This window comes from Periophthalmus magnuspinnatus, chromosome 5 (assembly GCF_009829125.3).
Source record: "Periophthalmus magnuspinnatus isolate fPerMag1 chromosome 5, fPerMag1.2.pri, whole genome shotgun sequence".
Lineage (NCBI taxonomy): Eukaryota > Metazoa > Chordata > Actinopteri > Gobiiformes > Gobiidae > Periophthalmus > Periophthalmus magnuspinnatus.
This window is the reverse complement of record NC_047130.1, coordinates 23,287,636-23,315,115: the sequence shown is the minus strand read 5'-3', so window position 1 is coordinate 23,315,115 and position 27,480 is coordinate 23,287,636. Positions and strand designations below refer to the sequence as shown.

The following is a 27,480-nucleotide window of genomic DNA, read 5'->3' as shown; positions in this document are numbered from 1 at the left end:
CAGCCACAGATGCCAGCCTGAGCCACACAGCAGGACAGCACCAGAAGCCAGCTGCCCGGGCCCCGGATAGTGCGCAGGTGAGGGGCCGCCCGCTCAGGGAACTCCGACACAAAGAAGATCTGGGAAAATAGGGTTAAATTTAGTGCTATAGATTAATAATAAGGTGATTTGATTTGATACATAGTAAAGCTAATGTGGAGTGTGTTACCTGTAGAGAAATGGAGGCGATGATAGACAGAGTCACTGTTTGCCAAAAGGAGGTGAGTGGCACCTGCAGAAGACACACAGTGTCTGTAGGCTGTCCCAGGAACAGCACGAGGCTCAGGCATGCCCCCATCAGGCTAATAATCGCCACAATGGCCAGGGGACCTCCTGAGGCCATCACCAGCGGGGTGCTCCTGTGTCTGAGTAACAAGACCAGCACTGAGCCGTGGAACAGCAGCAGCAGAGCTCCAGCCAATACCATCAGCACAGACTCTGTCCTGTCCCAGGACAGCACCTCGAAAGTGGGCTTAGTGCAGGACGTGCTGAGGAGGGTGGACCACTCGCCCGTCGGACACTTAGTGCACTGGATGTCATCTGAAAACATAGACTGGAGGTGAGAAATCATTCTCCCAACAGACGTGTACATTATGTGTTTTGATATGAGCGGTCACCACGATTGGCCTGGTAGGTCCCAGGCAGACAGTCGATGCAGTCAAAGCAGCAGGAATGGAATCCTTTGACTCTGCGAACTTGTCCAGACTCACAGGCCGCGGAGCACGTCGATACTGGCACCTGTTTATTGACAAATACAGAGAGTTGGACTCAACTACTGCATCCATTACAACAAGACAGTTTAGCCACAACAGTTTCCAAAACACTGAGGACATGAATGAAAGTTACCGTTGAATCCTTGGTGTGCCAAGTGAAGAGGGATTTGTTAATGGACAGACTAGGCAGAAAACTCCCAACGTTTCGAAAATGTACATTTGAGTCTTGCCAAACCCACTGCATCACATTGTATCCAATGTTTGGGTTCCCATTACTGTCAAATTGAAACTTGGTGCCATTTACATCAATGGAAATGTTCTTTAAAATTGGCATCAGCTGCAACAACATAAATATTTAGTAAAACATTATTCCAAAATGCAAAGCAATCTCTAACAAAAATTTAAAGGAATGGAAATTATTGCCAACCATCTTCCCAATGTCACAGTGGTAGAGCTGTCTATGAGTACATATTGTTTTTTCATTTCTATACATCTTAAAGAATCTAAACCTTTTGTTCCCTATGAGTGAAGTATTTTCTTCAGTCTGTATTTAAGCATTCTCCATCTGTGATCTGGGTTCATACCAACACTAAACTACTGCTAGCATAGTCCACACTTTGAATACTTTCATTAAAAATTACCTTCCATGGATAGATCTTTGTTGTTCCCGGTTTCCAATCACACTGTGTCTTATTACAATGAAGAAGTTGGTGTAATGCCTCTACAACAGTGTAGACGGCCGTATAGATACTGAAAGCCAGTTGTTGAACTGCAGGATCCTCCATCATACTTGCATTTGCAGGAGAGAGGTTCCAGCATTCTGGACAGGGCTCACTTGGGTTGTGATTGTTGATAGTTGGTGGTTGAGTGGAGTTTTTTCTTTCTTGACTAATTTTGTCAAAAAGTGCATGTGCATATTCAGGGAGAAAGTGCACATCCTGAGTTTTGTCTGTGAATCCAATGATTGTACCAATGTTTCTCATTTCAGCAATAGAAGTGAGTTTTCTGTTATTAGTCCAAGATGTGCTGCCGATCCACACACCAGTCAAATTATGCTTTATGACCTGTTATGGACAAATTAATATTATATTATTATCTGTCGGTTCATGCCAAACATGTGACTTATGAACCGAAGTCACATGTTTGGCATGAACCTACTGTAAACAACATTAGCATGAACCTAATGTTTGGCATGAACCTAATGTAAACAAATGTCTTCAGAAAAGTCTTTACTTTCTGCATTTATATACAATAACAAAGAGGCAATCCAATAGCCTAATGCATGTTTTAAAATGTTTTCTTTTAGACTAAATAAATGAAATGTGAATAAATGTAAGATAGATCCATTTATGAAGTTACAAAGTGCACCTCACTTTTACAAAAGATGATTGTTCAGATGTCCCTGTGAGCAGGAGCAGCTCAAGATATTCTTTAGTATTCCCTTAGCACTACTTGCATGGATCCTACATTACTTAACTGTACACAAGCTGCTTTTCTGAAATGTAACATGGTTGAAGATGGTGACGCAGAGGATAACAGTAGCGATGGAGGGTGGGTGCCTGGGGCTCCTGTATGTGCCCCCCTCATCAGTAACTGCCGCTAATGTTTAACTTTTACATACATTCAAGGCAGATATCTCATTAGTGGATAGATCAAAACCAAGTGCTGCTGAATAATAAAAGAACTGGAGCAATAGAGACACAATCTGAAGTGAATATGTAGATAGAGAGGTAGACCCAAGACATTGGCATGTCCTTTTTATCCTCTCACCCCTTTAAAAAATTCAGCCGCTGGTTCTGACAAGGAGAAGACCACGATGACACTGACGTTGGTGGCTTTAATGTTGCTAATGATGATGTCTATGTTTGGTCCTGGATCAGTGTAGACTGGGATCAGGCCCTGGTAGGCCACACACAGAGAGCTCTTCTCTGCCATTTTAGCGAACTCCTGCATCCCCATCTGGCCATACTCCTCCTCACTGCCAATCACTGCCACCCAGTTCCACTGAAACTCCTGGATCAGCAGCACCATCACCTCCACCTGCCACTTGTCACTAGGCACTGTACGGAAGAACGATGGGTATGTTGTTTTATCACTGAACTTGTCGCTCGTGGCGCCATAGCTGACCTATGGGAATAATGTACTTGGTTATTGTAGTAGTTCTGATGTTTAGTAACAGTCATTTGTTAAGATAAAACATGTTTGTACTTTAAATGCTAAACATGAACGGTGAACAGGAAAGATGGTTAAACATTATATGAAAAAGTATGACCACAGTAATCATGACAACATGTTCCGTATCACCAAATCTACAGCTTTTATGGGGGTCTGTGGTCAGGACTTGTTCACATGTTCAAGAAATGAACAGCAGTACCAAAATAGTTCAGACTATCTCTTAAGAGTTGAAACAGTGCATTGTGCCACTGTACTGAAGCAGTTTCTGGGTCTTTGTCCAAACCATGTCAACTTTTAAAAAATGTAATCTATAATCTTGGTTCTTTGTGACTGAAGTAATACATTGATTTGTATTTGTGTCATTGGGCACACCTGTGGAACAAGAAAGAATCCCATTAGTTTCCCAATGACGGAGACCATCTCTGAGCTGTAGGGGCCGATGATTGCAGAGATGCTGGGGTCATAGTCTGTGTAGTTACACTTCACAGGCAGCTCCTCTCTTGACCTGTTCGCCAGGAAAGACAGTATGGGCCGGACGATGACTGACGGCTGTCTACATGTGTTGTAGATTCTATAACCTAATCTAACTCCAGGGAGAATGTCTGAGTTGGCATTGACTTCATCTATAGCATACTTCATCACTAGGGACTGACCAAGTGCTGTTTGATCCAAACTGAAACAATAAAAATAAATAAGCAAATAACTCATAAACGTTCAAAGGACAGAATTAGACTGCAAAACATCTAGATACATGTTTTATCATAGCGAATAGATGCATTTATATTTATGAAATGATCCATTCTGAGAAGTGAATTAAAGCTCCTTATGGTTAAGTGACTTCAGTGTTAGAAGTACAATAATAGGCCTTACCTTCCACATGTCACTTTGTCCGGCTCGGTCCGTTCACTTAGGTTGCTGTTCAGCAGGCTGATAGGAAATAGTCCTCCAAGGATTATATCTCCAGATAAATTAAACAGATCAGTGGGAATATCTTTAAACCACTCATTTGAACTTAAGCCGTAACCTACAGAGCAAAAGACAAGAAGCCTGAAAGATGTTGAAGCCATTGTTGACCCACGGAGACTCAAAGGACAGTATTGATAGAAAAGAAATATACTGGGTTGTTATGAAAATTCACTCAACAGCAAAACCATTTGGTGTGTTAGGCCCCTCCTTTCTTTCCCCCAATGGTGTGAATCTGCTACCAGTCTGAAATGTACGATGGAATGACCTGTATTGACCTCCCATACCTCTTGTGTTCTTTTAATGGGACAAAAAGAAAATTATTTTTTCACTCCAATAATTCAACAACAAATTCACAGTAGTTCTTGGCAGTAGAATATGTTAGAAACAAAAATGCCAACATAAGTGTGACAATACAACAGTTGTAAAGGTAAGTGCTGTAGACCCACCATTCTCTGGGGGTCTAACCATTTTTTTTTAATCATTTTATCTTTGATCATTACTTGACAATTTCTTAGCATGTACAATCCTAAACATTTAAAATTTTTGAGAAATAGTAGACCAATTAAAAACACAGAAAGAAAGAAAAAGACATTTATTTTCACATACATTTTGTTTTATTTATGGTGATTTGTTGAATATTTTCAGACCAATAAGGGATCCGTAGCCTCAAATAGTGAGAACTGTTATAGGCAGGTAACGTACTATATGCAATAGACAGACTTGTAGTAAATGTGACAAATTTTAAAAAGTCTCCATAAACAAAAGACATTGGTTTGTGAGAGGCGTAGTGCAGTTGGTGGTATTCATCTTTCCGGAGTGTTTTACTGTCATTTGTTTGTGGGTTTCTCTTTGCCTAAACCATGATGATAGAAAATGAACACATACATTTGTACTGGCTTCTTTGGTTATGTAAAATATGTAGATTTGAGTAAACGTACTATATAGTAGCTGGATTGCTTCCCCTTAAAAAGTTACTATTGCTCTTGCTTTGCCTAGAATATTCCACAGTTTTCAAGTTTGTTTTAGGAATAAGAACACCTGTAACTGAATAGATACACAAGATGCATACTTTTAATGCCATACTGTGGAAAATTGAACAAAATCAACTCATAGAAAATAACCTATCCATGGAGACCAGCAGATCATGGGAATCTAAAATATATCATGATATCATATAGGCATGATAACTTTATGTTTTTAACTTTAACCATATTTTCTTGTTAGTGTACAATTTATAAGCTATTTAATGATGTTGATTTCCCCAATGAACTGAAAATGTACACGATATTAGTTAAAACTTGAATGCTGTTGATGGCATGAGAAGTTAATACACATACCACACTACCTATACATTTGTTTTTTATACAGATTGATATCAGTCTGGTCCCCATGTCCTCCATTCTGTCTCAAGTCAAACATGATTGAGCAGTCTGGTCCATTTTCTTCAGTGACACATGTGTGAGCTCATTGGTCACCTATGATTTACAAATAAAATCTAATTTATCTCACCTCAGATTAACAAACTTTAGCACTTTGCTCATTGATTCTGCAGAAATCCACAATGTTTTTTAGACCCCTGTGATATTTCTTTTGTTTATTTTTTTTCTGATAAGGACGGACCATGTGTGTCCCTGATTGACTAATCCACCTGTCAATCACGCCCATTTGAAAACAGGGAGATTCACCGGTGACCAGCCTCACATCTTCATAAAGTAGTGAAGTGTGCGTTCTGCTGGCTAATCCAATGATTATTCGAAATGCATAATGATTTTGAATATTGGTGGAGTAAATTAGTAGTTCTATATTTTATGACAATACAAACAAATACATGCATTTCCCCCCCCCCCCCCCCCCCCCCCCCCCCATCCCTGTGAATTTGGCCAATGCAAATTCACAGGGATGTTGGCAGTCACAGAAGAGGCAGGCCTATTGTGGTTTCCAACACCAGTAAAATCTCTCACACAATGGTTTGGATACACAACACTGTGAGTTGAAGACAAAATTAGACACACATTAAATTATATGATTAGATTACAAAGATCGGTAATGAATAAATAATTCATTTATTTCATATTACTGAATATTGTGCTACTGAACTGGTCAAAGCACACTCCCATTTACTGACCATGACAATAGAGCTATTCTGATTTCTATTACTTGTCATTTTCATAATGACTATGGATATATCTTGAACTCCATATAGTGTTGTCTTGTCACTCAGTCAAATCTGGCAGTTATTCTATTGTATGTAGCTACTGCACAGATTCAGTCTCAGTTTTGGGCTGTGGCTCATCCTGAGGAGGAGTTGGAGGGACTCCCTCCAGAATGGTGCAGAAATGCTCTGCTGTATTGAGCTCAGGCTTCCTCATTATCAGATAACACTTGGGCAAAAAATAAGATGCCATGAGCCCAAAGTTACTGGAAAGAGAGAAAGAGACATGAGCTATGGACTTCATCCGGTCCTTCAGTCCAATGTAAATGGGGATGAACGTGACCCATAGGACACAGTAGATGAGGCAGGAGAAGGTGATGTCCCGGGACAGGTTGTACTGGTGCAGAGGCTTCACAGCCATGAAGGTGCACATGAAGGAGACCAGTGCCAGGACCACGTTAAAGCCCTGTAACAGAGCGAAGCCCACCAGAGGCTCCACTGGACATGTCAGGAATGAACTCACAAAGTTTATTTTCATGTTCTCCATGTAGACTGAGAGAGATGGACACTCCAACACAAACCAGCCACAGATGCCAGCCTGAGCCACACAGCAGGACAGCACCAGGAGCCAGCTGCCCGGGCCCCGGATAGTGCGCAGGTGAGGGGCCGCCCGCTCAGGGAACTCCGACACAAAGAAGATCTGGGAAAATAGGGTTAAATTTAGTGCTATAGATTAATAATAAGGTGATTTGATTTGATACATAGTAAAGCTAATGTGGAGTGTGTTACCTGTAGAGAAATGGAGGCGATGATAGACAGAGTCACTGTTTGCCAAAAGGAGGTGAGTGGCACCTGCAGAAGACACACAGTGTCTGTAGGCTGTCCCAGGAACAGCACGAGGCTCAGGCATGCCCCCATCAGGCTTATAATCGCCACAATGGCCAGGGGACCTCCTGAGGCCATCACCAGCGGGGTGCTCCTGTGTCTGAGTAACAAGACCAGCACTGAGCCGTGGAACAGCAGCAGCAGAGCTCCAGCCAATACCATCAGCACAGACTCTGTCCTGTCCCAGGACAGCACCTCGAAAGTGGGCTCAATGCAGGACGTGCTGCGGAGGGTGGACCACTCGCCCGTCGGACAATCAGTGCATTCGTTATCATCTGAAAATATAAACTGTTGACATTACAATCCCAACAGAAGAGTACATTATATAGATTATATAGAGTGGTCACCCTGGTAGGTCCCGGGCGCACAATCGATGCAGTCAAAGCAGCAGGAGTGGAACCCTTTGACTCTGCGAACTTGTCCAGGCTCACAGTCTGCAGAGCATGCTGACACTGGCACCTGTTTATACACAAATGCAGAGAGCTGGACTTATCTAAACTATCACACTATTACAATAACAATGCCAGATGTCTCAACCAGTTCTGTTCACATGTTTTGTTTTTTGCATTTTACCGTTGAACCCTCTGTGTGCCATGTAAAAAGAGATTTGTTGAGCGACAAACTTTTCAGAAAAGTTCCAACATTTCGAAAATGTAGATTGGAGTCGTTCCAAACCCACTGCATCACATTGTACCCGATGTTTGGGTTTCCATTGCTGTCATATTCAAACATGGTGCCATTTATGTCAAAGGAAATATTCTTCAAAACTAGCAAGAGCTGTAAAAAAGATGTTTTATATTTATTGCATGATTAGAGAATAGTGTCATTTGTAATGTAAGCTCACCTTCCACGGATAGACCTTCGTCTCAGGTGTCCAGTCACATTCTGTGTCATTACAGTGGAGAAGTTTGTGCAGTGCTTCTGCTACACTGTAGATGGCAGCATAGACACTGAAAGCTGCCTGCTGCACTGCTGAATGCTGGACAATGCTGATATTGGCGAGAGACAGGTTCCAGCATTGTGGACAGGGGTCAGTGGGATCAGTCTGTTTGTCTGTTCTTGTCATGTTTCTGTTCTCCTCACTGATTTTAGTGAAGAGTGCCTGTGTGTATTCTGTGACCAGGTCCACAGTTTGGGTCTTATCTGTGAATCCAATCACTGTCCCAATGGACTGGATGCCTGGGATATCGCTCACTCTGTTGCTGTTTGCCCAACTTGTGCTGCCAATCCACACACCAGTGATTTTGTGCTTTATTACCTGCATTGAAAAAATAGGCTTAAAATGTATTTTTAACCTTATTTCTCTAACTTAACCTTGTACCTCAATGAAAAATGCTGCTGCTGGCTCTGGTAGAGCAAAGACCACGATGACAGTGACATTGAAGTTTTTAATATTGCTAAGAATGATGTCTATGGTTGGTCCTGGATCAGTGTAGACTGGGATCAGACCCTGGTAGGCCACACACAGAGAGCTCTTCTCTGCCAATTTAGAGAACTCTTGCACCCCCATTTGGCCGTATGCCTCTTCACTGCCAATCACTGCCACCCAGTTCCACTGAAACTCCTCGATTAGCAGCGCCATCACCTGCACCTGCCACTTGTCACTAGGGACTGTACGGAAGAACGACGGGTACAGCGTCTTGTCACTGAACAGGTCACTTGTCGCTCGGTAACTGATCTACAGTCAGGAAAAAGGGAGCATAAACAAGCAATAACCTTTTCATTTTAGCCATAAACTGGCCATGCTTAGCTCACAAATGGAGGACTTGTATAGTGGGTGATAACAAAGCCATAGGAATGGTGTAAATTGTAGTTTCTTTTACAGCTTTTTTAAGTTTTAGATGAGGAGATATACTCCATATCTTTTTCCAAATCATTAAAACAACATTTTACCCTTTTTATACTCAATATTTTACCTACTTCAACTGAGGTGTTTGAAGCAACTACCAGTAACTTTTGACAATCACAACTTATTATTTTAACACTGATAGTCTGTACAGTTGAAACCAGAAGTTTACATACACAATATAAAAAGACACATATGCTTTTTTTCTCACTGTCTTACATGAAGTCAGACTAAACTTTTCCTGTTTTATGTCAGTTAGGATTACCAAAATTATTTATTATCTAAATGCCAGAATAATGTTTCATTACTTTCTTCAAAGTCAGAAGTTTACATACAGTAAGATTACTATGCTTTTAAACAATTTGGGAAACCCAGATGATGTCATGTCTTTGGAAGCTTCTGATTCTGGTTTATTCACAACATTTGAGTTAATTATAGACACATCTGTCGATGTATCTGAAGACACACCTGAAACACACTGCTTCTTTGTGTAACATCAAAAGAAATCAGCCAAGGTAACAGGAAGAGAATTGTGGACTTCTATAAGTCATGGTTCATCCTTGGTGCAATTTCCAGATGCTGAAGGTGTCACGTTCATCTGTTCAAACGATTATACACAAGTATAAACTCCATGAGAATGTCCAGCCATCAGACCACTCAGGAAGGAGACGGGTTCAGTGTCCCAGAGATGAATGTGATTTGGTCCAAAATGTCCACGTCAATCCAAGAACGAAAGCAAAAGACCTTATGAAGATGCTGCTGAAGCTGGTGACAGTGTGTCATTATCCACAGTGAAACGAGGACTGTACTGACATGGGCTGAAAGGACACACTGCAGGAAGAAACTATTACTCCAAAAGAAACAAAAAAAAAGCAGTTTGCAAAAACAAAAATGTAACAGTTTGGTCATAATGAGCGTTGTTGCATTTGTATGAAAAAGGGTGAAGCTTCCAAGACTGAGAACACCTTCCGAACTGTAAAATACCAGCATTGCAGCATCATGTTGTAGGTTGTTTTGCTGGAGGAGGGACTGGTGCACTTCATAAAATAGATGGCATCATGAGGAAAGAACATTATGTGGAAATACTTGAGGAGCATCTCAAGACATCAGGCAGGAAGGTAAAGCTCGGGCACAAATGGGTCTTCCAAATGGACCCAAAGCACACTGCCAAACTGGTGACAAAGTGGCTTAAGGATAACAATGTCTATATTTTGGAGTGGCCATCACAAAGCCCTGATCTCAATCCTATTGAAAATGTATGGGCACACCTGAAAAGGCAGCCTATAAACTAGACAAGAATTTTGGCCCATTCCTCCCCACAGAACTGGCGTAACTGAGCCAACTTTTGTGAGAAGCTTGTGGAAGAATATCCAAAACACTTGACCTAAGTCAGTGGTACCAAATACTAATGAAGTGTATGTAAACATGTGACTTTGATGGAAGTAATGAAAAAAAAATCCTTGTCTCATTATTCTGGCATTTAGCAAACAGAAATAATTTTTGTAATTCTAACTGACCTAAAACTGGAAAAGTTTAGTCTGATCTCATGTCTGACAGTGAGAAAAAAAATGCATACGCTGGTTTCAACTGTATGTGAAAAATAGTTTACTCTTGTCACCGTGATTTGTTTTGATGTCAAATTTGCTTATATTGTGGTCTCCGATTCATATGCTCATCATGTGTTTGGGTGAGAAATGGTGAAACAATGAAGGAAATATCTTTGCTCATGCACCTGTGGCATGCTGAAAAATCCCAGCAGTTTGCCTATGATTGAAACCATTTCTGAACCATTTGGACCGATCACAGCCGCCATACTGGTCTCATAGTCTGTGTAGTTGCACTGCACGGGAAGAACCGTAGTGGATTTCTTTGTCAGGAAGGAGATGGTGGGTCTGACAATCACTGAGGCTTGTTTACAAGTGTCGTATATTTTATAACCCAACTTGATCCCAGGTAAAAGCTTTGGATTGGCATTCACTTCTTCCACTGCATACTTCATCACTATGGAAAGACCCAGTCCGTAGCTATTTATTCTGTAAGAAACAACAACAGCTTTAAAGGAACCCTATGTGAGTATGTACTGTATATCAGTTTAAATTCCATAAACAAGACTTAACTGTGTCCCCACATATAAGCTAGGCACGTTCAAATCAAATAGAGCTTTTATGTACCAATTGTCAGGATGATTTATTATTAATTGCAAAAACACTGGACATGATGGTCAAGATGTTTTTTGTTTTATAACTTGGTGTTTTGGTTCTCAAGATGATTATCCAATCAGAAACCAGAATGAGCCTTATTAGCATTAGTCAGTTCTAGTGCAACCTCTGCAGCTCAGTGAGTGATTTCTGGAGGCTTCAAATGAGGCATGCCCTATCAAAAAAACAAAACAAAACCCCCAAAAAGTGTATGTGTCTCCTGTGTGTAAGAGCTCTGGCAACCCAGAGTCACTTCTGATTTTAATTTGTAAAAGAAATGTAAGAGAGCAGTCTACATTCAGTTAATTTAATTGAAACTCTGTCCAATACAGTTTATGTAGCAGCGTCTTAGCAAACATACTAAAAAGATATTTTGCGACTCTTACCTTGCACATTTAACATCATCCGGCTTGATTTGTTCACTGAGATTGCTGGTGAGCTCTTTGATTGGAAAAAGCCCCCCAATCAAAATATCTCCAGATAAGGTAAACAAATTGGTAGAAATATTTTTAAACCACTCGTTTGTGGTACCTTGCCCAAGTGTTAACACTAATACAAGCAGCCTGAAAGTAGAAGCCATAGTCATAGACATAGTGTGTGGAATGTGACTTCAGCTCACGGGACAAGGACCAGAAATACTGTGCATTTATGCAAAACCTGCATGGCTGAATGAATGTATGTAAAAATGAAAGAAAACAATCAGATGAAATGGAGCATTCAGGACTGGCCAAACGTGGCAGATACATGTGGTTATTAGTGTGCTGCTTATTATGATTTTGTAATGCTGGACCGCAGACATCTAGTCTCTTCCAGGAACTGTATTTGTTTATGCATGGTTTTCTCTGTGGGAATACTAAAATTGGTAGCACAAATTATGCTTTGCTCTTTTTTAATCATCACAAAAATGTTCCTAGTTATTTCCTTATGTTAAAATCAAACAGTTTGACTATCTGCCATTTTAACAGTTGCTTTATGAAAATACAAGCTTTTAGTTAATCCTGATGCAAATATGAAGTGATTGTGTAAACTACAGGTCCGTGTAGTCTGAAGTTTCAAGTTTCATTATTTGTGGCCTTTGCATCTCACCACCATTTTGGTTTAGTTTGTTCATTTGTTTATACTTTAGTCGAACCATTGTATGCAAATGTTAACCTCTACCAAATAATTTGCATCGACACACACATTAGACACACCCTACAGACATGTCTCTTCTATGTTGTGTTTCAAAGTCTTGATAATTGTCATGTATTCCATATTTAATAGTTCAGACAAATGGGTGCAGTTAGTGTCATTAAGCCACATTTTAGGCTTGTGAGGGCAAACGTGTGACATTGTGGAAAAAGAGAGACAAATTGTTGTGGTGGGACGGACTAAATCGACTTTTTAAAGCTTTTTACCATGTTATAATGTCGTTCCCTGATCAAAAACATGCCTGAAGTGGTTGTATATATCATCTATGCATGTTTGAGTTATCTTGCAGTCTCTCCCAGGCACAGTTCGAACCCGAGAGGTTTGTTCAAAGCTCAGCCCTCAAGCTCACACCACTCATGCTAAATTTTTCATAAATATACAATGGTGCAAAACGATGCGCTGTACATTCACAAACCTGGTGCAAGGTAACTTGGTGATCTAAACATGTTATGTGATGTGCAATTAATACCTTATACAAGTGTAATACTTTAAGCTCATTGACAATAACTACAATAAGACCATGATTGTTGGGTTTTATAAATTGTAATGCATTGAGAATTGCAATAGGAGCAAACATATTATAATCCAGAAAGTCTGTCCACCCAAAAACTCAAAGTCAATTACCTTGCAAATGCCAAAATCATGTCATGCAGTTCAGTAAGAGTGAGTCCTGCTGAAAACTGAGCCTTAATACATATCTGCTGATAACATGCTTTACGTCATTGAAAAGAGTGCATTTGTTTAGTGTGGACAAAATATTTACAGAAAGTATTTGTCAAGCGTGGAGAGTAGGATTTTTATCTTGAATCCATATCTTGACGCAACGCACTGCTATCACTCTTAACTGATCTGAGACTAGTTTCATGCTTAACTAATAGCCACGGGTCACTGCTGTGGTTTGGTTTGTGCAGAAAAATGGAAAGATTAAATGTGCATCTGAATAGACCGAGATTGAGAAACTGTTTGCAGTTTGCAGATACTAGAGTTGCATTTGTGTAATTAAATATCTTGTCTTTTTGGTCTGTAGAAAATGCTAAATAATTGCAATAAACAATTATATCAAGATAATTATTAAAGTTGCTGACAGTTAAAAATGTTATGGATGTTAATAATTATAATTTTAATATTATGAACAAGTTCCATATTTAATATATATAGTACTTTGTTATAAGTGAAAACAGCAATGATCTAGAAGAAACATCAGGGAGGAGTAGGTTTTTTCTCCACATTCTGGTGATGTAATTATGATTATCTTTGGTGGCGATTATCACTAATATAAAATTATTGTAGATTATTGCCTTTTCTTTACAATAAATGATATCCCTAGTTTGTAGGTGCCTTTAGGTGCAATAAAAATTAAAATAGAATACAATAAAATGCTTTGTTTACTGTTTACTTCATAACTTGGCATGCATTTATTTGTGGATGTTGCAAAAGTTAAATTGGTTCCTGAACACATATATACACGTATTTTTATTTTTTATTGCATTCATTTCATGTTTTTAATTGTTGTGTTAATATGTGTGTGTGTGTGTGTGTGTGTGCGTCTATGTATGTATATATATCTTTTTTTTTCTTCTTTGTTTTCCTGGTGGGAACACAAACACATTTGGAAAATGGATTTGAGACTGGATTTTGAAAATTTTAAACACATTTTGCAAGCTGTGGCATAAAAATAATCAGTTGGAAATGTATAACTAAATGAAAATCTCCATCCAATCTGGCAAACTAACTTCATTGACCACTAGGAGTAATCCTGTCTTGCCTCCACTAGATGTCGCTTGTGTGTTTTGTGCAGCCTTCTCTGTTGCATTGACAGCTCTGTGCAGGATGTATTTGAATGTGGAGGGGGCGGGGCCTGGCTGCAGATCTGTGGGCAGCAGCAGGTACATTGTGTAGCACTGCTCTGTTTGAACAACTGATAACACTGGGAGCTGTGTGCATGAACAATTCAACCATTTACCCATGTTTTGACACACTAATACAAAGAAATAATCAGTTTTTTGTCAGTTTAGAGGACATTTGCCTTGTCATTTGTACCGGTGAACTGTGGAAACACTGTTGCACAATACAATGTAAAGTGAGAAAACAGTTGTTGCGACAAGAGGACATAATGTTTTGATGTGTGTCTGACGTTTAGGTGCAGGGAAGATCATATTGCAACATCATAACATTACACTGAACTACATCCTGTCTACATACTGTCACAATAGGTTTGAGTGAGCCAAAACACTAGAAGAAAACACGGAGAGCTTGATATGACATTTGAACAATTATGAAAAGTTATGATTAATATCTGCAGTTTCACTGTATTTAATGTTTTAGTGCATAAACTGTAGACACTGGTACTAAATGGTTAATGGAGTTAAACCCGCTCTATGCAGATGTTATTGCTTTGCCAGTCATGTTACACAACTATGGGATTATTCTCTACTGATCCGACCTGGACCTTGTGTGTCATCTACTTGCCTCCATCAAGAGTCAGATAAGTTTAATGTCATTCCAGGAAAAGCAATAACATCTCCAGCACAAGCAGGTAGTCGACAATCGGCCAGGAAAGTTACATGTTGCACCTTTACTATGCAGCTCCCTTAACACTATGGCTCTTTTTTTTTCAAACACTGGCAAGTGAATAGACAAATACATTTTTATTTTTACATGTTGATATATTAATGTATATATTTTCTTGTATTTATTTCAGTTTTCACTTATTTATTTGCTGAACAATCATGCCAACAACCTCTTCAGTCAAAAAATAAATGCATTTGAATCCAGCTCAGTCACGTGGCTATGTTGGCTTGATGACTATAGTTTCTTCCTATATTTTAGAATCACTTCACTTCTCTCTTTGTTTCTGCAGAAAAACTGATTTGCACTGGCTCTCTCCCTCTCCAGACTTGCGTGTTTTCATTGACGCTTCTCTCTAATATAACAACTGACTAATAATTGTCTGGTGTCTGAGTGCAGAGGGGGAGCTGTGGGTGAGTTGGTGATTTAGCTGGAAACCTGAGACGCTCTTGTTTACATTTAAGCTTTCAGACAAATATTAGTGTAAAAAAGTGTTTAATAGAAGGGATATCACTGGCTTGGGTCTCTACATGTGTACATGTACTTTGTGATAAAAGAAAAACATAGTATACTTTACTTCTTCGTGAAATATGTGCAATTAAATGGGCAGCACAAAGTAAGCAGTGAGATATCTTCTGTCTCAGTGCATTCATAGCCAAATGAGCATGGGATCAAACATTTAATTACTTAGTTATTAAATCCATCATGTTTGAGACAAGTGCACAAAACATTCAAGAGATGAGATGAAGAGATTAATTATTCAAAAAAATAAATAAAATAAAATAAAATAAACTGTTGGATCACTGTACAGTATACATGTAACAACCTGTAGTGTACTTTAGTGAACATGTTAACTGCAGTAATTAACATCTTTGGCTAATACTTGGCCAACAAAAAATTCTATGACATATAACAACACAATCATGATCTCTGTTATAAGCACACAAATTCATATACATAGTACATATACATACATATAGGCGAGGTGGTTGAAGTTTTTTTACCGAGTGACACAATGACAGTAACAAGGATCATGCCGACAGCCATTTGGTTAGTTATTAGTTATTAATTAGCTTCTTTTAGCCACTTTTAAAAGCTCAAATTGTTTGTAAAAATCAAGTGAATAAGTTACTCTGATTTTGATCTTTCCTACCAGGAATGATGAAGTTTTATTTAAAGGGGAGTTTGCATTGAGTTTGCAGATACTGTATACTGTGCTGTATGGATCAGTGGAGTTTTACCCACATGGCCATAGTTTACTTAGTGCTGCATGCAGGAAAGGGTTAAACCAGATCTATCCTGAGTGTAGCTGTAAAACTTGTTCTTCCTCGTGTCTTCTGTGTCTGACTCAAAAAGTGTTGCAACCTCTGCCTGTGCCTGAATCCACGTGTGAGATAATAAATGAAAGAAAACAAAATATGCTGTATTAATTAATGTGGTGATTTATGTTACACTTTAATGAGAAAATACTTCCTTTAGTCTAAAAATAATCCAAAAGCCAGTAAACCATTTTAGCCCAACTAAACCGATTGGAATAACATCTGATTTAAAATGATAATAAAATAAATAAATAAAAAACTGTAGGCCTATAAAAATCAACATAGATATTTTTAAACACCACAAAGATGATTTCTCGTGGTGACACTAAAGGGGAAAAACAAGAGAATAATAAATACATAATATGACCTTTTAAATATAATAATTAATAATTCAATAATAATTAATGAAGGCTGGCTTTATTTATGGGTATGTTGTTAAAAATATAAATAAATAAATACAATTGGAGGCCAAGAAGGTAATAACTGTGACACTGATTTGACTCAGAGTTGATTGATCACTTTGATGATGCAATCTCTAAACCCGAATAAATCCTGCCCCAGAGAAATAAGATTTGTTGTGTCAGTCACCATGGCGATAAAACCTGTTCTAAACCAAACCACCTTATAGTGCCAGAAAACCTAAACCTGCATCACGCAACAGGGCATCAGGAGGTGTTCTTGACCTTCTTTGCCTAATAAAAACACATGTAGTTATCTCTGATTTCAACTGTTGGTTCAGGTTATTTTCAGAAATGTTCAGAAGTAACATTTATTTCGGGTCAGTTTGTTCCTCTATTGGAGCTGGCAGTTCTATCCCTTCTAACGTTAATGGCATGTGTATAGTATTTGCATTTGGTTAAAACTCTCTCTATCAATGTCACTTTGATTTTGTGATATTTGATTGTCATTGTCATGGAAAACAACACAATTTCATCTAGATCATCAAACTCCCCTTCCCACCCAATAACACAATAGGCTGTTGAAGCTGTACAGAAGAGTTGCCATGTTTTTACCGGACTGCCCCAAGGTGATAAAAGTGGCTTCCCATTCCTAGAGCAACAATGAGAAGTAAATGATTTATAAGCCAAATTGTAGAGTAGCTTTGAGTGCTCTATATAATATAATATACAGTATTATAAAAGTATATTATTGATGGTACTAGCACTAGAAAGACGTTTTCGAATAACCTATGAATAAATTAATCTCAAAGGACATTTGTGGACAGTTAAAAGTTTGTTGAATTTCGTTTCCCTTGTAGCAGTCAAAACAATGAGTGGTTGAGACTTTTACGAGTGTTTTGAACAATCGCACAACAATTGACCACATTAAAACATGGGTTTGGTTCCAAACAGTTGACTTGTGCAGATTTAGTGGATTAGTGGCGCTGCAAAAGAATGCAGGGCTCTGGTGAAAGAGTGACCACAGGCCTTGGACAGTGTCACTGTGACGATTGATCTGATTATTCTATGTGGAACTGCCAGCTGTGTAAACTTGGCCTATTGCATTTAAAACTAAAGCCTTTTGTAGCATGATTTTGCAAAATCTGCAGTTACATATAAGCAAAGATAGGCTTTATTTACAGTTTAATATTGATGACGAAGGGTAACATAAAACTAATTTGAAGTGGAAAGCAGTGGTCAGTACAGTGAGTCATACAAACAGGTGCATTTAACATAGTTTTGACAGAGCCACCACGCCTAGGAACATTTATTTTAACTCTATATCACAATGTAACGTGAACTTATTGAGGTTATAGCAGTAGAATTACTTTGCAGTAAAACATTCTGCCTATAATTTGAGCCAATTCACCAGGAGGTTTGAGGACCAACAACAATTGGTCTGGCGATCAGATCATTTTTATGTCAGACACCCCTGCGCTACAGAGCTCATCCAGGCCTCTAGGGGGCACACTGCTAATCGACTTTAAATGTATGTGGTTCATTATTGTACTCTACACAAACAAAACAGTTTGCAAAACCACGTACGCACATATTTGAACACGCTACAATTTAATATTTCTGTGTCCATGTTGCCCCATTTGTTTGTCAAACCTGCACATTAAACTCCAATGTTATGCAATGTTTGTGTATTTAAACAGTAAATACATGTCTGGCTTTAGAGACAAAAACTGTCAGACAACCAGTCACTCTATTTAAATTAGGCCTTATCAGCTCACCCACACATGCATGTTTTTGTGGCTGGTTCAGCAACTACACGCCGTTCTCTCTGTCGTTTAAATACATTTCTTTTATGAAATGCTACAGCCAGGCTTTAGGACCATGTACTTTCAGTTGCTTATATTCATCATTAATTGTTTAGCTTTCCTGTCTAGTTGCTGGTTTATTCATGGCTTTTACTGATGGGCACAAATAGCTAAATAATGTATTGATATTTACTATGAAAACAAACAAATAATACTTACCAATCCACTCACATTGATGAGTCTTGACATTATTTGAGAACATTTCCTTATCGAATCCATCAGTGTCTGGTGTTGGCAGAGAGACTACCTCTCTTTCTATATTTCTATATTCTCCCTTAACATACACATTAAAGGTCTGCACTAAGTATGTTTTTGGTGGATTGTCTGCCGCCTGCTTGAGATATTACTTTGCCTGTTCAAATGTTCCATAATAAGGCATTACACCTATCTACACAAGTGGTGCGTCCAGGCCATGTTACAGTGAACTTACAGTATGAATGCATGTTTTTCAGGTTATTTTTTAGTAATAAAGACTGTGTGAATAAGTGCAAAGATACATTTTTTTGCCAAACTGAAATATTCCAAAAAAGCACGACAGTTACCATGGAGACAAGCTGGTGCCGGATCCACCCCCAGAAATGTAAATAGTCACACTTTTTTCCACATTTCTGATTGGATAAATTCTTTCCCTGGCTGTTGCTTAAATGTATTGTCAGTATAGTTTTCTTCACAAATATCTGCTTTTACAATCACCTGTAAGGCCTGAACATGAAAAATAATAGTCATGGTATAGGCCTTTACATTATTGTCTTATTCATTATTGAAACAACGAATAACTTCTCTAACTGACTGCCTCGAGACAAAGCATGTATGTTAGATCTGGTCTGTATGTGATTTAAATCTAGTACAGCGCTGCTTGGACCGAACATGAAGATTGCTGTAACAAATGAAACATCTGGAGCTTGTTCTGAGTGTTTGTTAATGTGTTCCAGGTCAGTGGCTGTTGCCCCAGGACGCTCCACTGAGGAGAGGGAGGACCAGGAGCCAGGATCTGGAATACTGGGATCTGGACTATAGGGATCTGGAATACAAGACTGTAAGTGAGTCTGTTCTCAGGATGAAATATCCCTCCTACATTAAGCCTATGGGGACATACTGTCAAAGTTTTGTGTTGCTGTTTTTGTAGTTTACGTGGGAACAACTTTTACAAGTGTTTAGAATGTGTTAGACTACACATTTAAGTAAAACTCTGTTAACGTGATTACATTTAAGATTTAGCTTAAAAAATAAATAAATAAACTTGTCAAAAATGTGCAAAAATACGATAATTTTACTTCCTGGTCAGACATAAGCAGCAGACATAGGTTATTCTGTAACAGTGCATAAGAAACCATACAGCAAACACTGGCCAAAGCTAATGGGGTTTGGTGTCATATTTTTTAAACAATCAGAAAAATATGCTCATTGTAGGCCTGTCAAAACAATTACTATGCCAACATATCATTCAATATAGACTGCCTAGCCAAAAAAACAAACAAAAAAACTCAAAGAATGAGTTCAGCTGACACCTGAATATACTGAATGACCAGATTATTCCATCAATGGATTTTTTCTTCCCTGATGGCGCGGGCATATTCCAAGATGACAATGCCAGGATTCATCGGGCTCAAATAGTGAAAGAGTTGGTTCAGGAGCATGAGACATCATTTTCACACATGGAACGTCCACCACAGAGTCCAGACCTTAACCCCATTGAGAATCTTTGGGATGAGCTGGAGAAGCTTTGTGTAGCGTCAGACTCGACCATCATCAATGCAACATCTTGGTGAGAAATTAATGCAACACTGGATGGAAATAAATCTTGTGACATTGTAGAAGTGAAATCAAAACAATGTCACAGTGAAGGTGTGACATAATCAAAACTAAAGGTGGTCCAACCAAATATTAGTAAGTGTAACCTTTTTTTTTTAGTAGCGACTTTTTTTTTTTGCCAGGCAGTGTATGTTTGATAGAACTATAAATCAATATTTATCGTAGCTGCTTCTTGTTTGTACTAATGCTATTTTTCTACAGTGATGAGATTTGATCTGAAGAGGGTTGGATAAATTGTCCCTGTATTTTGGATAGAGTGTTACTTCCTGTAATTTAAAAATGTTCTTCCCTGCTTTTCTTCACAAACTGCCACTTAACACATATATTGACGACAAATATACATACAAACAACAATAATAATTACAATAATAATTACTTTATGTTCAATTTTACAATATTTGGTGACAAACAGCCTATACACATCCAAGTCAAGTTGATGTTGTTGTATTATAAGGAATTTATACAACACACAATGACCATTTCTATATTATAAGGCAAATTTAATTGTACTGTACAGCACAATTCATACACAAAGTAATTCAAAGTGCTTTATAGAATAAGAAAGACATTAAAATCACAATACAACAAATCAAAGCATAAATAATCATCGTAAAATTAACATTAAAAGAGAAAAGTGCAGAATAAAACCCTTTAAATAGAACAGTTTTGAGCCTGGATTTAAACATTGTCAAAGTGGAGGCCAAAGTAGAGCTATTATGTAAAATTATTGGCACATAGTTTTTGTTGATTAATTCGAGATTTAATTGCTTGTAAATCAAATATTCGGGTATAAACTGAAGGATAAAATATATATTATTGTTTAGAAAATTCCCACGTTTCTCTCCTTCTATAACACCGTGAAGCAGCACTGTCCTGGGCCGAGCAGCTGTGGAGGAGGCTGCAGCAGTAACAGTAACACAGTGTCAGGAGGGTGAGAGGACAGTGGAATTTTACCAGCTCACATTATGTAAGAGCCTGATACAGAAGACAACAGACAGTGGCCGGCCAGTGGGAAAAAGATGGTTCATAGAAATAGTACCATGGCGCTACAGGGAAGTAGATTTTTAAGACATGACATGAAAACAATACATTTATTTTTGCTTATATTGTTCCATCACAAATATTTGTACTAGTAGATGTCTTTATAAACCCTCAGTTGTCCAGGTTGGAGCCATAGTAAAAGAAAAATACCCTTAGACGACTTAGCTTATGCACTTAGTAAGTACAGACAAACAAAACAGCTGATTAATAAAAAAAATTAAAATAATAATGCCTTAATCTTGTAATGTGCTTTATAGTTAGTGGAATGCTAATATTGTAGCCACAGCTGCCCTGGGGTAGACTGACGGAAATGAGGCTGCCAATCTGAGCCATCGCCAGTGGAAAGCTTTTCAGAGGCACAAAATCTGTAGTATGTTTAAAACGAATTCCCCTGGACACTAATGCTGCAATTTCTACTAATTCCACTACTTCCTTAGCTGCTTGTTACTACTTGTTAATACCATTCTCCTTCTCCTGTGTGGTGAAAACATACCTAAATTAAATTACAGGGCTAAACGCTGGGTTAGAGTTACAGTTAGAGTGCGCACATCTGCTTTTGCTCCACCGCAGGACAGTGTCAGAGGAATTAGAGACGCATCAAAACGAGTGGTAGCATGAGTGATGAGTGAGTTCTTTATGGTCAGACAGGACCTCCCCTTCACCTCCCTGTCTGTCTGCCACCCCCTTCCTCTCTCTCTCTCTCTCTCTTTCACTGCCCCTCGCTTCCCGCTCTAACCCTCTTTCCTTTCCTTTCCTCTTTCATCCTTTCTCTTGCTTTTTTTCCTCTCTCTTTGCCACCCAACTTCTCTCTCATCTCCTTCGTCTTACTTTCTCTCTGCCCCCTCCCCTCTCCCTTTCTTTCTCTCTACTTCTTTTTTACTCTCTCTATCTGGCCCTCTCTCCTCTCTCTCTCTGGCTCTGCTCCCCGCTCTCCCTTCGTCCCTCTCTATCACTTACTTCTACTTCTTTCACCCTCTCTTTATATCTCTCTGCCCATCTCTACTCTTTTCCTCTCTCTTCTCTTGCCCTCTCTCTCCCCCTGCCCCTCTTTTCTGTCTCTCTTTCTCTCTCCCTTCCTCCCCTCTTTCTCTCTTCCCTTCACTTTTCTCTCTCCTCTCACTGTCTCCCCCTCCACTCTCTCTTTGCCCTTTCTAACTTCTCTCCCCTTTCTCTCTGCCACCCTCTTTCTCTCTGCCCACTTCTCACCCTCTCCTCTCTCGCTACCTCTCTCTATTGACCCCGTGCCCCCCTTTTTTCCTCCACTATCCCTCTCTCTCTCTGTCCCACAGCCCCTTTTTTCCCCTCATCTCTTGACTCAGCCTTGCACCCTCACTCTTGTCTGTTCTGATGTGGTTTTATTAAAGGGACTGTGTGTTCTCTGTGACTCAGTGATGGCTCTGATCTGCAGACAGACACAGGGCAACATCTGCTACAGAGACCAGGGTCTACATCAGGCTGAGGAGGAGGAGGAGGAGGAGGAGGAGGAGGGGGTTTACACTCTGTCCACCTCAGGCTTATCTTCCAGGTTTAGAGCTGCACGTGAGAAAACATTATATAACAAATCTTTATTCTCCATATGTTAGAGGGGGTGTAGGTACATATTGTAATTAAGATAAGTAGATTTTGTAACTAAACTAAACTTATACTAAAATATATTTCTACTTTTTTACCCTCAAATCAAATACAAGCACCTTAATAATTTGCGTGTGCATGTGTGTGACTGGTGTTTTTAAAAGTATTATAATCTAAGACAAAAACTACTGGTAGGATGGAGTAGTCTGTAGATGAAGGAGACGGTGAAGTGTCTTGCCAATGGACACCTTCTTGTCTGCATGGAAATAATTAAGTTAAATGCCATATCGTGGAACATTTCAGGGAAAGAGAGGATGTTATGACCAGCAGGTGGTGGATCCTTACCGTGAAGAGTTAGCGCACCTTCACAGTTAGCTATTAAAAACTGTAGTAACAATCTATGTTTTTTTTTTTTTTTTCCATTATACACCTTCTCTCACATTGGTTAATGTCTTTAGCCCAGCAACAGTGTAAGACTAGCCCTAAACTCATCATCACATTACAGTTCACACTGGCCCCATTTTCCACTGCTGCTGATGAGATCCAGATCAGCACTGGCCCCTGCCTTTTCCAGTGCTCATTAAGAGGCTTAGTGGATCACTATTTCAATTATTTTTAGTGTAGCGGCCCAAGAGCAAGTGTGCAGCTGAGGAGGAGGAAGAGAGCAATCAGAGACAGGCGAAGAAAGGGAGATAAAGGACTAAAATTAACATAAGGAAATGAACTGAGCAAGCGTCTGTGTTAACAAGTCTGTGTTAACCTTAAGCTAATTCAGCTCTCTGTTCTCACTTTAATAAATCAGAGAATTCAGCTGTTACCCAAATCTCTATCAAATGTACCATCTGAAACACATTACATCTCTTGGAATACAGACTTACCTCATCAAAATTAAGCCTAAGAATAACTCTTGCCTCTGTAAAATTATTAAATATATCCATGTTTCTAACTAAATTATGAAATGAACTTAAATATAGCAATGACATTCTTGCAAAACACTGATCCAGTTTGTTCTTTGTTCTAAAATTATAAACTTACATTATACAAAACACCTTTATAGTGTATTTATACTGTTTACACTGGAACAGGAAGGGATAAAGGTCCACGTTTCAGATCCTAAATTTGAGGAGAGTCAAAACACATGGACTACGGAATTCCGACCACGAGTATCATAGCAACCAAAGAGCCAATCCGGAGTGAGGCTGTTGGAGGTAACGCCCCTTCCTGTCCCCACCACTGTCAATCAAACCTGTTGCCAACACTAGCGGGAGTGACCTCGGGGAAAGAAGGTGCCTGATTTGTTTGTTATTAATGTTCATATCTTGATTCATCGACAAAGTAGTGAAATAAAAATGCCAGGATCATGCAGAGCAGGCTAATACGAACATGTTAAAACCAAAGTGATGAGGTTCACTGCAGCAATTACAGAGAGAGGGGTGACAATTTTGTGTGAATGAAGTCATTTGGAGCCAGAATCGATGGAGCTGGAAGTGCACTCATGTTCGCTTCCTATTTCGAACGTGGCAACTAGCAAGTTAGCTATGTCCATTTACACACGGACAAAATTGTTGGTACCCTTCAGTTAATGAAATAAAAACTCACAATGGTCACAGAAATAACTTGAATCTGACAAAAGTAATAATAAATAAACATTCTATGAAATTTAACCAATGAAAGCCAGACATTGCTTTTCAACCATGCTTCAACAGAATTAAATAAAAAAAATAAACTCATGAAACAGGCCTGGATAAAAATGATGGTACCCCTAGAAAAGACTGAGAATAATGTGACCAAAGAGACATGTTAATCCAAGGTGTGTCCACTAATTAGCATCACAGGTGTCTACAATCTTGTGATCAATCACTGGGAGTATATATAGGGCTACAGGTCATCAGAGCAGAGGAAGCAAAGGAAAGAGTTTTCTCAGGAGATTAGAAAGAAAATTGTGTTATTGAGACAAGTGTGTTAAAGGTAAAGGCTATAAGACAGATCGCACCATCCGCCGTTGTTTGAGCCAAAGTGGACTTGATGGGAGACGACCAAGGAGGACACTATTGTTGAAAACAAATCATAAAAAAGCCATATTGGAATTTGTCAAACTACATGTTGACAAGCCACAAAGCTTCTGGAAGAAGGTCCTATGGACAGATGAGACAAAAATACTTATAAAGTACTTTTTGCCAAGGCACATCAGCTCTATGTTCACAGATGGAAAAATGAAGCATATCAAGAAAAGAACAGTGTCTCTACTGTGAAACATGGAGGAGGCTCTGTTATGTTCTGGGGCTGCTTTGCTGCATCTGACACAGGGTCTTGAATCTGTGCAGGGTACAATGTAATCTCAAGACTATCAAAGGATCCTAGAGAGAAATGTGCTGGCCAGTGTCAGAAAGCTTGGTCTCAGTCGCAGGTCATGGGTCTTGCAACAGGACAATGACCCAAAACAGCTAAAAACACCCAAGAATGGCTAAGAGGAAAATATTGGACTATTCTAAAGTGGCCTTCTATGAGCCCTGACCTAAATCCTATTGAGCATCTTTGGAAGGAGCTGAAACATGCCCTCTGGAAAAGGCACCCTTCAAACCTGAAACACCTGGAGCAGTTTGCTCATGAGGAGTGGGCCAAAATACCTGCAGAGAGGTGCAGAAGTCTCATTGACAGTTACAGGAATCGTGTGATTGCAATGATTGCCTCAAAAGGTTGTGCAACAAAAGATTAAGTTAAGGGTACCATCATTTTTGTCCAGGCCTGTTTCATGAGTTTATTTAATACTTCTGTTGAAGCATGGTTGAAAAGCAATGTCTGACTTTCAATGGTTACATTTTATAGAATTTGTATTTATTATTACTTTTGTCAGATTCAAGTTATTTCTGTGACCATTGTGAGTTTTCTTTCATTAACCAACGAGTACCAACAATTTTGTCCAATTTTGTGTATATATACAGTCTATGCTTAAAATACATTGTTCAGATTTTTTATTTTCTGTATCTCCTCTGAAAGCATTTGCCACAATATTTTGGATGCAGTTTTGATTTTTTATGTTCCATAGCAGTGAATATACTAGTAGATTTATTGTTAGAAGGACACAGGACAGAATAGAACTGTCCCAAGCTGGGGGCTAAACCAATGCCAAATGATCTTTAGTTGAATAAATTGTATGTCTTCCCATTTTTGTCATTTATTGAAGAGCATATTTACCATGAGTGTGGTCTGCACCTAATTTTGAGAAGCAGAGTTGTATTTGAAAAGTTCAGAAGTGTCTATGACTGTTGTCTGTAGTATTTTATTTGGATGGATGAGTCAGGCCTTGCTGTTGAAACAGGTTTGCGTCACTTAGGTGGATGTTCAGGTAGATCCACATAGCAGCTCTACACAGGTGACAGAACAGCGTCCTGATGAGAGCACTGGGCCCAGGTCCAGGGCAGGGCTCAATGTAGATCCTGCACATGTGGACCATAATCACCAGACTATTAGTCTAAATAAAGTCATCACATTTTCATTGTTTTATAATGTACAAATACTTGCCATTACCCAATGGCAAAACTGTTTTCATTTGTGAAGAATTATGCAATCTTTGTAGTAATTAAGTAAAACCTGTGTAATATCATAGTATACTGTCATCATCACAAGGTCATTTAGGCTTTTGTCATGAGCAAGGAAAATCTCTTGGGAACACTGCATTTTCTGGATACTGTATAATGAAGAAAAAGTGGCACTAGGGTCATCATTGTTATTTATTGGTTTATTAAATAAAATAAATAAATCATGCTGGATTGAAGCCACAGTCAAGGTGGTCAAGTTTCTTGCCTTAATACACAATGAGAGTTGCACTAGACTTGGCCTGTGCTGCACCACTGGCACCTGGTGTCCCCCATCCAGGCACTAACCAGACCCAACCCTGCTTAGCTTCAGAGATCAGACTAGATCAGCCATTCTGAAGTTGATACAGCCTTGCAATAATGTTTTAATAATGTGACTGACTCTTTAGAAAATAATCTTTTAAATTTAAGACCTTGGATAGACATTTCTCAGGGTCAGCAGTCTGCTTTAGTTTGCATCGTCAATCTGCAAGATTTGACCTAATGTGGCTTATATGTGCTGATATTTGTGCAGGTATTGGTATTTAATTGTGTTTGTGAAGACACTTGGGCTCTGGGCTCCATCTTCATACCACTTGGGCAGTCTGCATCGAGCTTGGGACATCCACAGAGCTGCACCATTGCTGCACCTTTTTTGGTGCATCTTGTGACATCTATTCTTTGTTATGTTGTTGTTTATGTCGTTTACTCCAAACAAAGCAGCTAGTATGGCCTATTTTATGAACAACAGCAATTTAGTAAGTGCGGGACTATTAAAACCAGGCCTGCAACAGTTAATTGGAGTAATTATGACTCGTCAGCTATGAAAATAAACATAGTTGTATTTTGATAAATGGTATTTTTAACTGGTCTTTACAGAGTCCAAAACACATGTGAAAAATTAATGGACAATTTTGGATTTTACACTTTATTCATAAGTCTGTTTAGAAGGATTCATCTGCCATATTTCAACCTGTATTTGGTAAGAAAAATATACAAATCTTAGTAACAACAGAAATCACTTGACTAATAGACTAATCAAACAAAGTAATCCTAAGTTTGAGCTCAATTAAGACATCACAATTTATTAAAACATGCAAAGTCATAAATTCAAAAACGGCATTACATAACAATACAAAATATGTATGCAAGTGCAAAGTATATG

At 38.9% G+C, this 27,480-nt stretch overlaps 2 protein-coding genes across 2 annotated transcripts in view; both read right to left on the bottom strand.

The window, feature by feature from the left end:
- The window catches only part of LOC117371558 (taste receptor type 1 member 3), a 4,475-nt gene extending 481 nt beyond the window's left edge, over positions 1-3,994 (bottom strand). Inside the window, exons 1-8 of the mRNA XM_033967258.1 lie at positions 3,798-3,994; positions 3,300-3,600; positions 2,523-2,879; positions 1,394-1,816; positions 886-1,089; positions 657-777; positions 209-579; positions 1-119 (exon numbers count right to left, since the gene is read on the bottom strand). The exon at positions 1-119 is cut by the window's left edge and continues 481 nt beyond it. Of these exons, the coding sequence (XP_033823149.1) occupies positions 1-119; positions 209-579; positions 657-777; positions 886-1,089; positions 1,394-1,816; positions 2,523-2,879; positions 3,300-3,600; positions 3,798-3,994 (2,093 nt within the window). The remainder of the gene's footprint in view (positions 120-208; positions 580-656; positions 778-885; positions 1,090-1,393; positions 1,817-2,522; positions 2,880-3,299; positions 3,601-3,797) is intronic.
- The window catches only part of si:ch211-222l21.1 (prothymosin alpha), an 81,963-nt gene that overhangs the window by 36,361 nt on the left and 18,122 nt on the right, over positions 1-27,480 (bottom strand). The window lies entirely within an intron of this gene.